The 14,779-nt window shown below is 35.0% G+C and overlaps 1 protein-coding gene across 1 annotated transcript in view; it reads right to left on the bottom strand.

Moving 5' to 3' along the window:
* The window catches only part of LOC145248315 (synaptotagmin-6-like), a 237,355-nt gene that overhangs the window by 89,555 nt on the left and 133,021 nt on the right, over window positions 1-14,779 (bottom strand). The window contains exon 2 of the mRNA XM_080110224.1: window positions 3,103-3,310. Coding sequence (XP_079966350.1) covers window positions 3,103-3,288 — 186 coding nt within the window. The 5' untranslated portion in view covers window positions 3,289-3,310. The remainder of the gene's footprint in view (window positions 1-3,102; window positions 3,311-14,779) is intronic.

The following is a 14,779-nucleotide window of genomic DNA, read 5'->3' on the forward strand; positions in this document are numbered from 1 at the left end:
AGTATATATATATATATATATATATATATATATATATATATAAAATAAAAAAATAAAAATAATTGTTAGCGGTGGATGTATGCGAGTACGTGTGTGAGTGTGTAGGTGGGTATGTATATATGTATGCTCCTACATATATTTCTATGTATGTACGTGTGTGTATGTGCGTGTGCCTGCGTACGTGTGCGTGTGCATGTGTAAATGTACATGAATGTATATGTATGCGTGTGTGATTGTGTGTGAGTGTATGCTATACATGGGGAAAGAAAGTCTTTAAAAAGAACCCTAAAAACCCCATAAAAACCTTCACCATATGGACTAAAAACACTCTTTGAAAATAACTTTGACCGGACATTTGAACACTTACAGTTGGAGTCAGAATGTCTGAACACACGCATCACTCTAAAAAACATATTTAATATCAGCGGAGGTAACTCTACAAACTCCTATTTTAAAGAAAAACTTTTTACGAAAACATCTGAAGAGAGCACACCCTAAGCTCGAAACGCGTTATAAAAATATTTTAAAATAAAAATATGATGAAAACCTTTAAAAAAAAAAAACCCACAATTGTTGATGGCTACACTCTTTTAAATATACATTTTTTCTCTCGTTGGAACTACACAACCATCACTTTAAATATATATATATATATATATATATATATATATATATATATATATATATATATATATATATATATATATATAAAGCTGAACGTCTGTGTGTGTGTGTGTGTGTGTGTCTGGTCACAAATAGGCTCCTATATGGTTGACTATTATAGAAAACTGATCACACATAATGATAGAAGATGTATCGAGACACAGAAATGGGTATGGTATATCTGGCATAATGATGATTCATTAAAATTGTGGGGTCAGCGTTCGCGCCTGGTCCAAAAAGCATGGAAATAAAAAAAATTAAAAAAAAAAAAAAAGTTTGCAAGTGTTTTTGATATAGATGTACATAAGAATACTTTGATAAGTATGTTTTAACTTAAATAGGAATGGTATAATAAAATTGTGGGGTCAGCGTTCGCGCCTAGCCTCCATAGAATGGAAATAGGCACAAACTTTAATAAAGACTTTTCATATCTATCTGCGTAAGTATACTTTGATAATTATGTTTCAGTTTGAAGAAATATGGTATAATAAAATTATGGGGTGTTCGTTCGCGCCTGACCTCCATAGAATGGAAATATGTCACAAAGTTTAACAAGGTTTTTTAATATAGATCCACAGAATATCGTGACAAGTGTTTCAGTGTGAACAGGTATGGTATAATAAATTATGGGGTTTATCTATTTTACTTTTACTTTCATCATATTTTGCTTTGGTTTTGATACCTCCAAATTTGACGTTATCTCTTTAAAACCCTTCTTTTTCATAACCTCTCATCTATAAATATAAAAGCGAAAATGTAAGTATGTATGTATGTATGTATGTATGTATGTATGTATGTATGTGTGTTCGCTTTTTCTGTGTGTCTACAAAAGGCTTCTTTCAGAGAAGCGGTCGCTCGCTTAACAACATTTTAAAACTTTTTATATCACATACAAATCGTAATATCTCACAGTTAACAACGGAGCTCGCCAGTCTATTTAATTTGCTCGATTTCGGGAAGATAAATATTCAATATCTGTCGCTCGCCGCATGTTGGTAGTCTTTTTTTCTATAACATCTTCGGGGGGGGGGGAGAAAAAAAGAAAAATAAATCGTTCAGCAGTAAATGAATATTATCCTGCAGTCAAAACTTGACCTCATTTAAAACGGGCACCTGCTAAATCCAACTAATTAAATAAATTCAAACGTGTTTCCGTTAGCATCTCGCGGTGGTGCAATGGTTTAGATCGCACGTTTTTTTGTTTTTTTTTTCACACTTTAATTTACAACTTTGCCTCAACGGTTCGGGTTCGATCCTCATACTTACTTTTTTTTAACCCCCCCCCCCCAAACACCCGGGCAACGCCGGGTACCCCTCGCTAGTACTTTCATAAATCAGAGTCCATTTTCTGTAGGCTGTTTTTGAACCCAGTCAACGACGGGTACTTTTGCTAGTATATATATATATATATATATATATATATATATATATATATATATATATATATATATATATATATATATGATTCCGTGACGTCATGCTTAAGCCACGTCATCAATTGCTAATACGATTATGTTACATTTCTCACGTGATTTTTGTAATATGCTGATTATAACTTTCGCTAATTTAGTTTGCGTTTTTAGTTTCTTCAGTTTGTTTGATTTTAAAGAATTTTCAGTTCGACCCTTCAGAACAGCTGCCCCCTCCCCCCAAGGCGTTAGAAATATCTTTCCAGTCAATGATCTTTGTATTGTTTGAGATGAAATGTTTTACGTTTCTGAAGTTTGAGACAACGAACTATTGTTCGAATTATTCGGATTAATCGGACTACTGTTCTCATCTTTGATGTTATTTGTACAACGTTTCGATCGATGTAACCTTTGACTAAAACTTGGCGACTTATACACCTGAAAAAGGTCGAAGTTATTTTTAGGAAGGAGTCACCACTTATCAAAGCCCAGAGACCACTCGAGGATAAAGGTAGTCAATGGGACAATATCGTGGTAATCATTCGTAGTTGAAATTTGGTAAATTGGATTACTTAAGGAGACGGCTCGTTAAGAACTTGTTTATGTTGGACTTGAAGACGATCAGCTGGAAAGCAGGGAAGCGGAAGAGAGTTCCACGGGCGTGCAGTTCTAAGAAAGAAGCTTTGTTCATGGAATCCACGTTTAGGTTTAAGCACAGAAAAAGAGTGGGGGAAATTATTGATAGTGGTTTCAACTAGACGAGTGTTTTTCGTGAAAGTCAGGACGGGGGGGGGGCTATAGATTGTTTACAACGACCGAAACGTTGTGCAAATTACATTCAATATGAAAATATTTGTCCGTTATGCAAATAATACATGAAATGTTTATCACCTTAGACTTTGCGTTTGAATTTATTTTAGATATGTACTCTTTCCGTGAATATCTTGTAGACACTTTGATCGTTTGGTAAGTTCTGGCTCTTTTAATTTTCAACAAGCAAAGAAAATGGGGAAAATATAAAATGTCTCACCTGATTGGACCCAGATGACACGGAAACTGACGACATGGCCGGATTGTAATCGCCAATGGCTCGGTAAGATGGGCTGGGCAAATCCTCTTTCTTACGTTGAACAATTCGGCACACAATAACCACGGTGACCACTACAAAGGCACCCAACACGCCACATATAACTCCAACGATCTGCAGAGGCGCCATACTTCATGAGGAACGTTTGATGCTGGATAAGAAAAGAAATGTTCACATAAATGTTATTTATAAGGGAGATAACTCTAAAATTGAAAAATGGCGGCTACATACGTTTATCTTTCTGATGTTTGTAAATTGATGTATTAGTGTTGGGATGATTAATCGGAATCGGGAATCGAAACTTTTGGAAGTATTGGAATCAGAATAATTCGAGGCTAATTTCATATTCCAAAAAACGATCCTTTTACTATTTATTCTTATCAATTGTTTAAGATTTAACTTCGTATTGCAGGCACAAGTGGAAAATATGGAGAAAAATCATACAACGAGTTTATCGAAATCTAGGATACAACGCAGAAAAACAACACAAATGTTTGTCTAATTAAAAAGAAAATGATATATACGATTAAAATTTGATAAAACTTTTTGCTAAATCTTCCTCCTCTTCAAAAGGAATGAAATTCTTTTAGCGATTATAGAATCAGAATCAGTAATTGTATCGGAACCGGAAATATAGAACAAAACTTTCGGAATCGTCCCACGACTAAATTATATCCGTTTTAATTCGTATGAATTGCGGTATTAATTTGATCTATGTGTGTTGGTGTATTTACAGTTGGTGTGATTATTTACTTGTGACAAATACGCAAATACTGAGTCGTAAACAAAATGACGTCAAAGCCGTAAAAAGAAGTTACGCGTGGCAGGAGAATGAGGAAATAAATGCCGTTGTTGCAAGAAAAAAAGCAACTTCTTTTCTATTTTTGGTTTCCTTTGCGACTGAGGATACAACGTGTTGGGTAACGTTGCATAACGTTTCACGAAAAACTCCTGTTAAACATTAAGTGCCTTCAAATTGCAGAAATTCGATATAAATTCATTTTAATATAAAACGCTTTACATTTCCATTTTATATTGGGATAATATTAGACACGTTCATGTCTTGTGTTGTGCGAAGGTGGTGGTTTCTATTTTTATATAAATATTACTACGTTGGTATTCATTAACTTATTTCAAAGAGACATTAAAATGAAGATTGCGATCGCTTAACCACGTGGAGTCCATATATCATTATTATTATTATTAAATACTTTTTCCCAGGTAGTCTTATCAAGGCCCGAAAGCCACTCAAGCATAAGGCTTAATGAGTGTACGGTAGTCTCTGGGGCAACAGCATAGTGATCGTTAATGGTGAAAATTCGGTGTAATTTGATTATTTAAGGGGACGGCTTAACAAGATCTTGTTTACATTGGACTTAAAGACGTCCACGTTGTAGTTAGCTGGAAAGCAGGCTATCGGAACAGAGTTCGACAGGCGAGTAGTTTTAGGAAATAAGTTTTGTTCATGGAAATTGCGTTTAGATTGATATTTAGTATTAGATATAACCATTGAGATTACAACTGGAAAAAATATAACAATATTATCCTTTGTTTGTCGTCATATAATACGGCATGTAGCAAGATCGATCAAAATAGATTAGGACAAATGAAGTTAAGATGGAGGTTTGTTAGCGAACGTGTGGAGAAAGTGATGCAGGGAACAGGAAGTCTTGAGACAGTGAAATATGAAATATAGAAAGCTGGAAGCGCTGTCTTGGATTTTTTTGTCTGCGCAAGAAGCAGAGAAGTTTTTCGTCTCACAATACGGGAGTCAAAAACTAATACTGTGTGATACTAATGTATATTGCAATAAAAACAAATCGCTAATTATTAAACACAAAATGTGAACTGTTGTATGCTAGATGTCAACGTGTATTCGAAGACATGGCAAACAACATCTACTATTGCTCCTATTACAGGGTTAGAGACAAATTAACTCTATAGTCACTACTACTACTAGCGTATACGGCATAATCACGCTGACACACGGATTCCCATCAAGTTAAGCAACGTTAAGTCTGATCATTATTAAAATAGGTGACCATTTGGGAATTCAGGTGATGGATGTGCTCTCCGCCTATCTCGGTATTGTTTCCAGTCAGTCTTGGGAATCTCCTTGTCACTGGATCCAAGCAGTACCGATTCAGGAGAATTGTGGTTAGGATTGCACCGCCCTTGCCTCACTATTACACGCACATTTACCCGTACAGGCAGTTTCATTGTCTCTTGAGACTGAACGGAGGTATCGAGTAGTAGTAGTAGTAGTAGTAGTAGTAGTAGTAGTAGTAGTAGTAGTAGTTCACGCGGTGATTTGTTTACATCGAGAGTATTCAACACCGCTATGCGTTTTTTGTGGAAATAGCTGCAGGCAAGGTATGAAGCCACTTGATATAAGGAGCGTAAAAAAACATTCTGGGTAAAACTAAAAAACAAAAAACAAAAAAGCCAATGATAAGTATGATATAGATACATTCCGACCTAGAACACAACAATTTTTTCCTCTTTGTCAGAAAAATCACTCCTGGAATGTGAGGACTAAAAGACAATAAGAAAAGCTAAAGTTACGAGGTTGGTGAAAGTAAACTCAAGTTCCACTTTTCTGCTCTTCAAGCATATCCTTTTTTTTTTTTTTTCTTTTTTTTTGATGTGTCCGACAGTTTTTCCTCATTTTGGTTGAAGCTATTTTTGCAAGGTGGCGGTCGTTGTAACTTCCAGTATTCTGGCGGGGGATTTTTATATTTGAGAAAGGGTTAGTTTATTGCTAATCGCTTGAAGCTTCTTCACCGGTGAATTCCAACGGGCTGCCCAGACACTTTTTACAGGCCAGTGTGCTCCACCTTTGGGGAGCTGATTTCTCAATCCCACTTTCCGAGTCTAGTGTCTAATTTCTTGCAGTGGGAGAAAACTAAATACTCTTCGTGCTGTTATATAGGCAAAGCCTCACCCAGCAAGCCGGTCCTGCGTTGTAACTTGACTTCTTTCTTATGACATGATGACGGCGATGGTGACGACCGCCAGTTATCGGATTCGAAGCACGCGTAGTTGACATGAAAAAATGATTCCCCCTCTCCACCCCCCCCCCAAAAAAAAACAATGACGCGTGTTTTTTTGTTGTTGTTTTTTCAGTTTATTTGTTTATTAAACGTACGAGTTTATTACTTAGTTTATTACTTAGTTTAATAAACGTACTCGGTTTGATCCTAAAGGTTGATGTCAGTCATGAGCACATAGTCCATTGGGAGGTGAAACGTCTCCAAGATAAAGTTTCTCTGTTTTCACCGCCAATGCTCGGATCCTTATTTATTCCAATCTGAAATAAATGACTTTCTCCTTAAGGATGGCTCCTTTTTTAATAATATAGTAGCATTGACTCTTACCTCAGACCTGAAATGGAAAAAAGATACATCAAATTTATTGCGAATGTATCTGGAAAAATAGTTGGATCTTTCCGTCGCTCCAGAAAGTACCTTAGTCGTAGTACAATCCTCTACCTAGAGCCAGATTCATCCTGAAATGGAGTACTGCTGTCATATCTGGGCATATTCTGCTCGGAACACCATTTCTATTTAGAGAAAGTTCAAACCCGATTTGAAATCTAGTGGAAGATGGTTTATTCTCTCTCTTGTCGCTTTTTACAAAGAATAAATGTTACTAAACTTTCTCTACTGTCTCGATGTGTTCATGATAGCTGTTCGCCCGAGCTCCAATCCCCATTTCTCTGTAAAATATTCAGAGCAAGAACTCTTTTATCTACAACCACAGCAGAGAAATTTCCTTTTTCCATCTCTTTATCAAAATCAAGCACAACTTCCATGAATAAAGTTTCTTTCCTAGAGCATCCTATCCGTGGAACAAAATACTACTTCCCAGCTGACTACAACATGATCGGCTCTACATCTAATGTAAACAAATGTTTATTGAACAATCATCTTCGATAGGCTCATAAGAGTAGTGGTTGATGGTCAGAAATCAGAGGCCCAGAGTATTAATGCTAGATTCCATGAACAAAGCTTCTTTCTTAGAAGTGCACGCCTGTGGAACTCTCTTCTCTTTGCCTGTTTCCCACCTGACTACAACTTGAATATCTTCAAGTCCAACATAAACAAATTCCTGATGTACCGCCCCCCCCCTAAAGTAAGACACTTTATCAAATCTCCAATGCTACCGATTACTACGATAATATCCCATTGATTACTGTACACGCAATAACCCTTACCCCCGAGTGGCTTCCGGGCCTTGATAAGTGGTGACAATCATGTAAAAATAAAATAAAATAAATCAATCTGGAAAAGAATGTAGTCAATCGTCGAACGTTGAAGCGATAGAGGTAAAATAGTTTCGTTTGTTAATAGGTCTGAAGAAAGGCTGTGCAAACTTTCATATATATATATATATATATATATATATATATATATATATACAACAAAGAGAGAGAGAGAGAGAGAGAGTATTAATAAAATAAGAAAACGACAATATAAAAAATATACTAATGTATATTGACTTATTCGTTTATTACACAAGGATGATACATCAATTAGGGGTGTAGGATAAGTGAAACCTTTTATACCATGTTATTTTGAAGCCTTAGCATAAATTCCCTACTTTAAGTAAATCCTTCCCTAGTTATAACCCATTAACACATATGATTAATTAAACATCCATTTTCAATCGCTTATCCTATATTCTTCACGAGAGTTTAGATGCGCATATGTATACATATATTAAACCCACCATGGCATACGGGGTAAACACTTACCTCCATTATATAATCAAAGTTATATTCCTACCATACAACACTAGTCACTTTAGTTCTCCCATTCTCTCCCCAAACAGTCTCAATAATTAATCTCTCACTGCACATTTATTTTACTCCTAATGTAGACGTCGCATCCTTATTGTGTTCCCTAGGCATTAGGTTCTGAAATACCATGGTATGAAGAGTTGTACTTACCTACACCGCTAATTGATGTATCCTTATTGAATAAATTAATTACTATATGAATTAGTATATATTTTTATACTTTCGTTTTCTTATTTTATTAATACTCTATATGTTATATTGTGTGTTATTTTTGAAGTACCAAATCTATATGTTTCGTTGTTCTTATTTAGATTACGACTTATATATTATATTTGTTGTTATGTTTGTCTTAGTAGTGTCTTAGATGTTAATGTGTGTTGAGTGTTCCTATGAGATGCTAGATATTATATATATATTCATTGTGAGTGTTCATATTGTCTTAGGAATGTTCATGTTTGTGGAGATAGCATACTGGAGACATAGACAGGGTATATATAACGAGACAGACAGTTCTATATATGTATAATAGACAGTGTACATGTTACTACAAGAGCACCAAGCCTGTAATTCAACTAGAAGATATTTTTTAATATCTTGATAAATAGACCGCGAGGGCGTTTGACATTTACGTTTGACAGTTGTACATATAATATAAATTCTCGTTGTAATGATGAACACAGAAGACGGCAGTTATGAAAAACATGATGATCATTTATTCTTCGACCGGTCGGACATGATTTTGTATTTCAGGGATTCAAAGTTGCTGAACCCTCTCGCTATCAGAGAGTGCCTTGACTCTAACCGAGAATCGGTCTGAACCTCTTTGCTTCTCTGATCTGACTGACCTAACTACTCCTAACTAACTTCGAACTCTTTCCTATATTGAGAAATCACGTGACCACAACTCATGTGTTATCAACATGCACGATTTGCACGTTTTTGAAACCGTTTCTGACGACCAGGAAATTTCCCATTCTCTTTGTTGTTTTACAAAGGAATTTAACCTACTTGTCTAATTCTGCAACCCATATTTTATTATGCATTCTTTCTAAGAATTATTTTATTGTTTATTTTAACTTATGATTGGAATTCTCAATTCCAAGTCTAGCTTCGCAAGTTCGAATCCTTAACTATCCTACTTCATATTTGCATTTAACTAATTCCCTATTTTTTTTTACTTGCATGAAAAGGGGACATATATAAGCACCAAAACAGTTTGTTGAGCTTTGAATTATAACGATAAGTCTCCTCTTAAACAATCGATTTTATTCTTTTTTTCTAATTCTTTTAACTCCCCCATATATATATATATAAATATATATATATACATATATATATGTATATATATATGTATATATATATGTTTGTTGATGTTGTTTTTAACGATAAGACGGTTATATATATATATATATATATATATATATATATATATACACATTATATATATATATATATATACCTACATACATTATATATATATACAATGGATATATGTATACATATATACATTATATATACATTGTACATATATACATTGTATATATATATATATATATATATATATATATATATATATATATATATCAGAATAATAAGATGAATTAGATCACAGATTAATGAATCTCGTGGTTTGAAGTCTTACAAAATATTTGGGTGAATGTAATATTTTTTATATAAGACAATCCCAGCCAAATAAAATTACTCAATATACTAGATAACGCGAATTAAAAATAACACCACCCCATTCTATTCAAGGATTACTATACCAAAGTCTCATATCCTTTTTGTTTCAACCTTTAATGTCTTTCTCTATGTCCCTTAAAAAGATTTCATTATAAAATATTTTCTATGTATGTGCTTAATAGCAAAACCTTAAACCGGAATTAATATTTTTCTAATGACTTTCCTCTGAGGAGAAGAGTCTACATCGAAAATCCATGGATTAAGGAAATTACTTTGAATATTGTATTCTCTGTTCAAATAAAAAAATTTGTTTTGAAAAATGATATTTTTCTTAATAAGTTTAAATATAAGAAATTGTATATATATATATATATATATATATATATATATATATATATATATATAGTTGGGTAGCAAAATGTCGGTTCACGTTATACTTGAACTTCTGCATGTCAGTAGAGTTGGGGAAGCAGGAACCCGGAAGGGAATTCCAAAGTCTAGCAGTTCTGGGGAAGAAACTACTGGAGTAAAAGGCTCTTTTACATCTAGGGATCTCAACTGCGAAGGGGTGGGATTTTGCTGTTTGTCGGGTTTGTTGGGGGTATTTACGTCGAGGGGGTACAAGTCCTTGCAGTTCGTCGGAGCTTTCACCGTTAAAGTACTTGTAAAACAGGCAGAGGGATGCTACATTTCGTCGATGGGACAGAGGCTGAAGCTTAGATGACAGTTCAGGACCTATTAGGTTGACGACTTCCTTTTGAACCTTGTCTAGGAGTGTGAGACTAGTAGCAGATGCACAAGCCTAAATATGACAACAATACTCCATAAATAGGCGAATCGTGATCTTATAGAGGTACAGGATACTTTCGGGCGTTAGTAGCTTTCTAGCACGGTAGAGAGACCCTACCTTTTTCGCAGGGGTCTTGACAATGCTCTCAATGCAATTTTTCCAACTCATGTTTCCTGTGAACGTTAGGCCGACGAGTTTAAAAGATGTACTTTCAGATAAAGAGTCTTTGGCCATTACTATTGGTGATAGAGAAAGTTTCTTGTAGTTATTGAAGGAAACAAGTTTAGTCTTGGCAGTATTGAATGTGACCATCCATTTTTGTCCTCATTCCACTACAGATTGGAGGTCGTCCTCTAGTGTTTCTGCCATTTCTTTAGGTATGTGTTCGTTTGTTTTCCTATCGTGTCTGTTATAGAGCGTGGTGTCATCAGCATAGATACCCATCTCACAGACAATTTTGTCAGGGAGGTCATTTATGAATATTAGGAGTAATAGAGGTCCAAGGATAGACTCCTGAGGCACTCCCGCATTTATATCATATTGTTTTGATGTATTACCAACGAGGACAACCTGGATTTTTCTCTTATCTAAGAAGGATTTTATTATGTTAAGTATTCTTCCAGTGATACCGTATGATCTTATTTTCCTGCGACCTTCATGCCATACCCTGTCAAAAGCCTTAGATATGTTTACATCTACCGCTGTACCCTCCCCTGCTTTGTCCAGTGAATGATATATACGCTCAGAGATTACAGTTAGGATGTCTGCTTTGGAACGGGCTTGCCTAAATCCATATTGTTGGTCGGTCAGAGGTTTAGCATTTGTAAGGTGATGGACTAGAGCTTGGTTAATTATGGTCTCAAATAATTTGGCAAAAAGTGGGAGGAGGCTAATGGAGCGGTAATTTACTGGGCCAGTTATTTCACCAGAATTCTTGAAAACTGGTACCACAGAAGTAGTTTTCCGGCAGGCAGGAAATGAAGCGTCATTAAGGCATTTGTTGTAAAGTTCGGAGAGAAACGGAGCTACTTCGGCGGAGCACTTCTTTAATAGCACAGGCGAGATGAGATCATGTCCATATGCTTTTGAAGTGTCAAGATTTTTTATGATAGCATGCACCTGAGAAGGGGTGATTTTCAGATCGTCTAGTGTGGCGTCTGTCCACAAAGGAAAGTCAGGTAGAGGGTGGTTAGCACGGTCCAGTGTGGAGTTTGAGGCGAACCGACTGGCAAGCATGTTAGCCTTCTTAGTTGCTGAGCAAACAACCTCATGATTGTTGGATAGTGGGAAAATTGTTGATTGCCCATTATTTACTACACTGTTGTAGATTTTCCAGCAGTCACGGGTTCCTAATTTCTGTGCTTTGATGCGTTTTTTGGTGGTTTCAGCAAATTCTCTCTTAGCTGTCACTATTATTAAATCTGCGATACACATGCTGCCTTTGCGCGATAGCAGCTGTACAAGTAGAAGTAAACCATTGGGGAGAGTGGGGATATATATATATATATATATATATATATATATATATATATATATATATATATATATATATATAGTATTGATTTTAAAAGTAAAAGAAAAAAATTTGGGTGCCATCGGCTAGAATTGAAACCAAACCATTTAGCATCCCAGCCGCGTTGCCTACCGGCGTAGTTATCACAAGATAGCCGAGAAACAGTTAATCTAAAATAACTTGAAGAAATAAATTGAACTTTTCTAATTCTGTTGTGATTATTATATTGTACCCAAGAAATAATAGTGTTTTCAAAAGTTATCAAAACTGAGTTGGGTACCATCAACTAGAATCGAAACCAAAATATTTAGCGCCTCCCCTGCCATTTGAGCTAAACCAACAGATAAATTATAAAAATTTCAAATTAAACCATTTCTAGATGGTGATCGAATTGTTGCATACGTAAAAGTAATAGAAATATGCCAGCAAGTAGAAATGAACATTTTTCATTTCAACTTGCTGACATATTTCTGTACGCGTTATTCATCCATCCAAACAAAGATTTTACTCGTCATAAACCATCATTGGTGTATGATTACTATTTCCTGTTAATTTCAGTGTTAACACTCACCAGTAGCTTAAGAGTTTATCTGTTAAATATTTACACACAGACAGATACATACACATACATAGATCTATTGTTTTATTTGCATTTTTTTTTAAATAGTAAATTGTTTTTGTTTAATATAATGTAATTTCCAAAGTATCGTCTGCCTAAATTGATTTTCAATAATATCATGTACAAATTTTATTATCGATTTAAAATGGCGTGTCATAATCTAATTACTCATTAAATTCGATTTTTGTAATCAATTCTAATTATTTTACTCCACCGAATTGATCATTGTCATTAAAATTCAATTTGTCTTTGTTTTATAGAAAATCAATTTCTTCTCTATTGGTCATCTCTCATAACCTGTTGAATGGTAAGTATTATTTTCCAACTCTTCTTTTCCAACATAACAAGGGATGAAAGGGGAGGGGCTCTAAAAGGTAGTAGTCAGCAGCGACTTGGGAAACTTTCTAGTTTCATTTCTGAATATTGTCGGCAAAAAAAAAATCGTAACATAGATTACTAATTTGGCGAAATATATATGTATTAAAAAAATCACCGTAGATTTTATGTTTGTTAGATTGTAAATCTTTTTTTCTTGAGCCGCTTGCATTTGGAATTCCCACCCTTGTTTCCCCAACGGTATGAATTTAAATGTATTGCACTTAATGTATTTGCTGCTAAATCTAACCCCTACTTTGCTGTAGTTCTTTACATTTTGGCGGAAATGTTCGTTATATCGTGCGAATTGAAATTAAAAAAGAAAGTTCAATCTAGTCTTGGACACGTGACAACAGTTTGCGTGAAGAATCAACCATCCTATCACTAAAACATGGTGCTAATTGGTTGTCCTCATCTATTAATTTAGAATGTCTGAGTTAATATGTATCATCATCATCATCATCATCATCGTATTAATCCGAACATTCTATTGCTGATATTGGTTTTCCCGATATTTTTCCAGTCAAAATTCTTTCTAGATAGACATCAGGTACTTACAGGAAGGGTCACGTGAAGGTGTCCAACATCCTAAGTGAAAGTCATTGTCAGTTCGTGTCGTTAACCACCTGCCAACTCTTCATAATGAGACAGCATCAGAAAAAGAACGACAAACCTTGCCCAAACACACATATCAATTTTATAAACAACTTGTTAAGACAACCAAAAGTAAAGAGTTTGTAATAAATATATATTCAGATTTTCCAACAACGTTCTTGATAGATATGTGCTTATATTATCTTGCCTCTTTTTTATAAATGAGAGTAGTGTGTGTGTGTGTGTGTGTGTGTGTGTGTGTGTGTGTGTGTGTGTGTGTGTGTGTGTGTACATATGTTCAGGGAGTGGTGTATATGTGCTGATGTTATGCGTACATAAGTTTGTGAACGTTTTTCGCCACTGTGTCTGCAACTTGCCTCGGGTTTGTCAGCGAGGGAGTGTGTTTATGCTGGCGCCGCGAACACAGTAGTCCATGACATTCTCGTTGCGTTGAGTTTTATTGTGCAAAATATCACGTTGATTGCTAATTGATTATAAAGGAGGTATTACTAGAAGGTGATATTCGAAGCAGCAGCAGCGAATGTTGTTTTAAGTATCGACATTAAATAACCTGGATTTTCACGTACGCACATGCCTCGAGTTTGAAAGCAAAAAAGAAGTTTTGTTACCATGACGCGCTGCTGATTGGTTGAAATAAACTGTTGATTTGAACTTTTACCCAATTGAGTGTCGATGCTTAAAAACAGCATTCGCTGCTGCTGCTGCTGCTGCTGCTGCTGCTTCCAGTATAACCTTCTAGTAATACCTCTTTTATTAAAAGTTAATAATCAACGTTTGATTTTGCACGGTAAAACCCTTTGCATTTAAAGTGTTGACGCAATTAAAAGAGAATAATCGATCAAAATAAAAGGTGTGATCGATTAAACAGATCGAACGTAAAAATTGATTAGAAATTATATTCGTGTTATAAAATAAATGTGTTTTCTTTCAAAATAATATCGTAGAATTGAAATATAAAAGATGAATTGCATGTACATTATTGTGAGCTCTCTTTTTGAATTGAGTGAAATGTATGCAAAAGTGTTGAATGAACCCTAAAAATGACGGAGCACGTTTGGTCGGATTGAAATGGCGTTTGATTTTTGTTTTTACATCGAATGCCTTTCAATTTTTTTGTGGCGATAGAAAGCGACTCGATGTATACGACTTTTAGTGGGTTAGTTGGGGCACATCCGTTTTAAAAGTTTATAGAGAAGAAGAAAAAAAAGAAGAAGGGAATTGGGG

This window comes from Euprymna scolopes, chromosome 26 (assembly GCF_053919585.1).
Source record: "Euprymna scolopes isolate OS-2025 chromosome 26, ASM5391958v1, whole genome shotgun sequence".
In the NCBI taxonomy this organism is placed as follows: Eukaryota; Metazoa; Mollusca; class Cephalopoda; order Sepiida; family Sepiolidae; genus Euprymna; species Euprymna scolopes.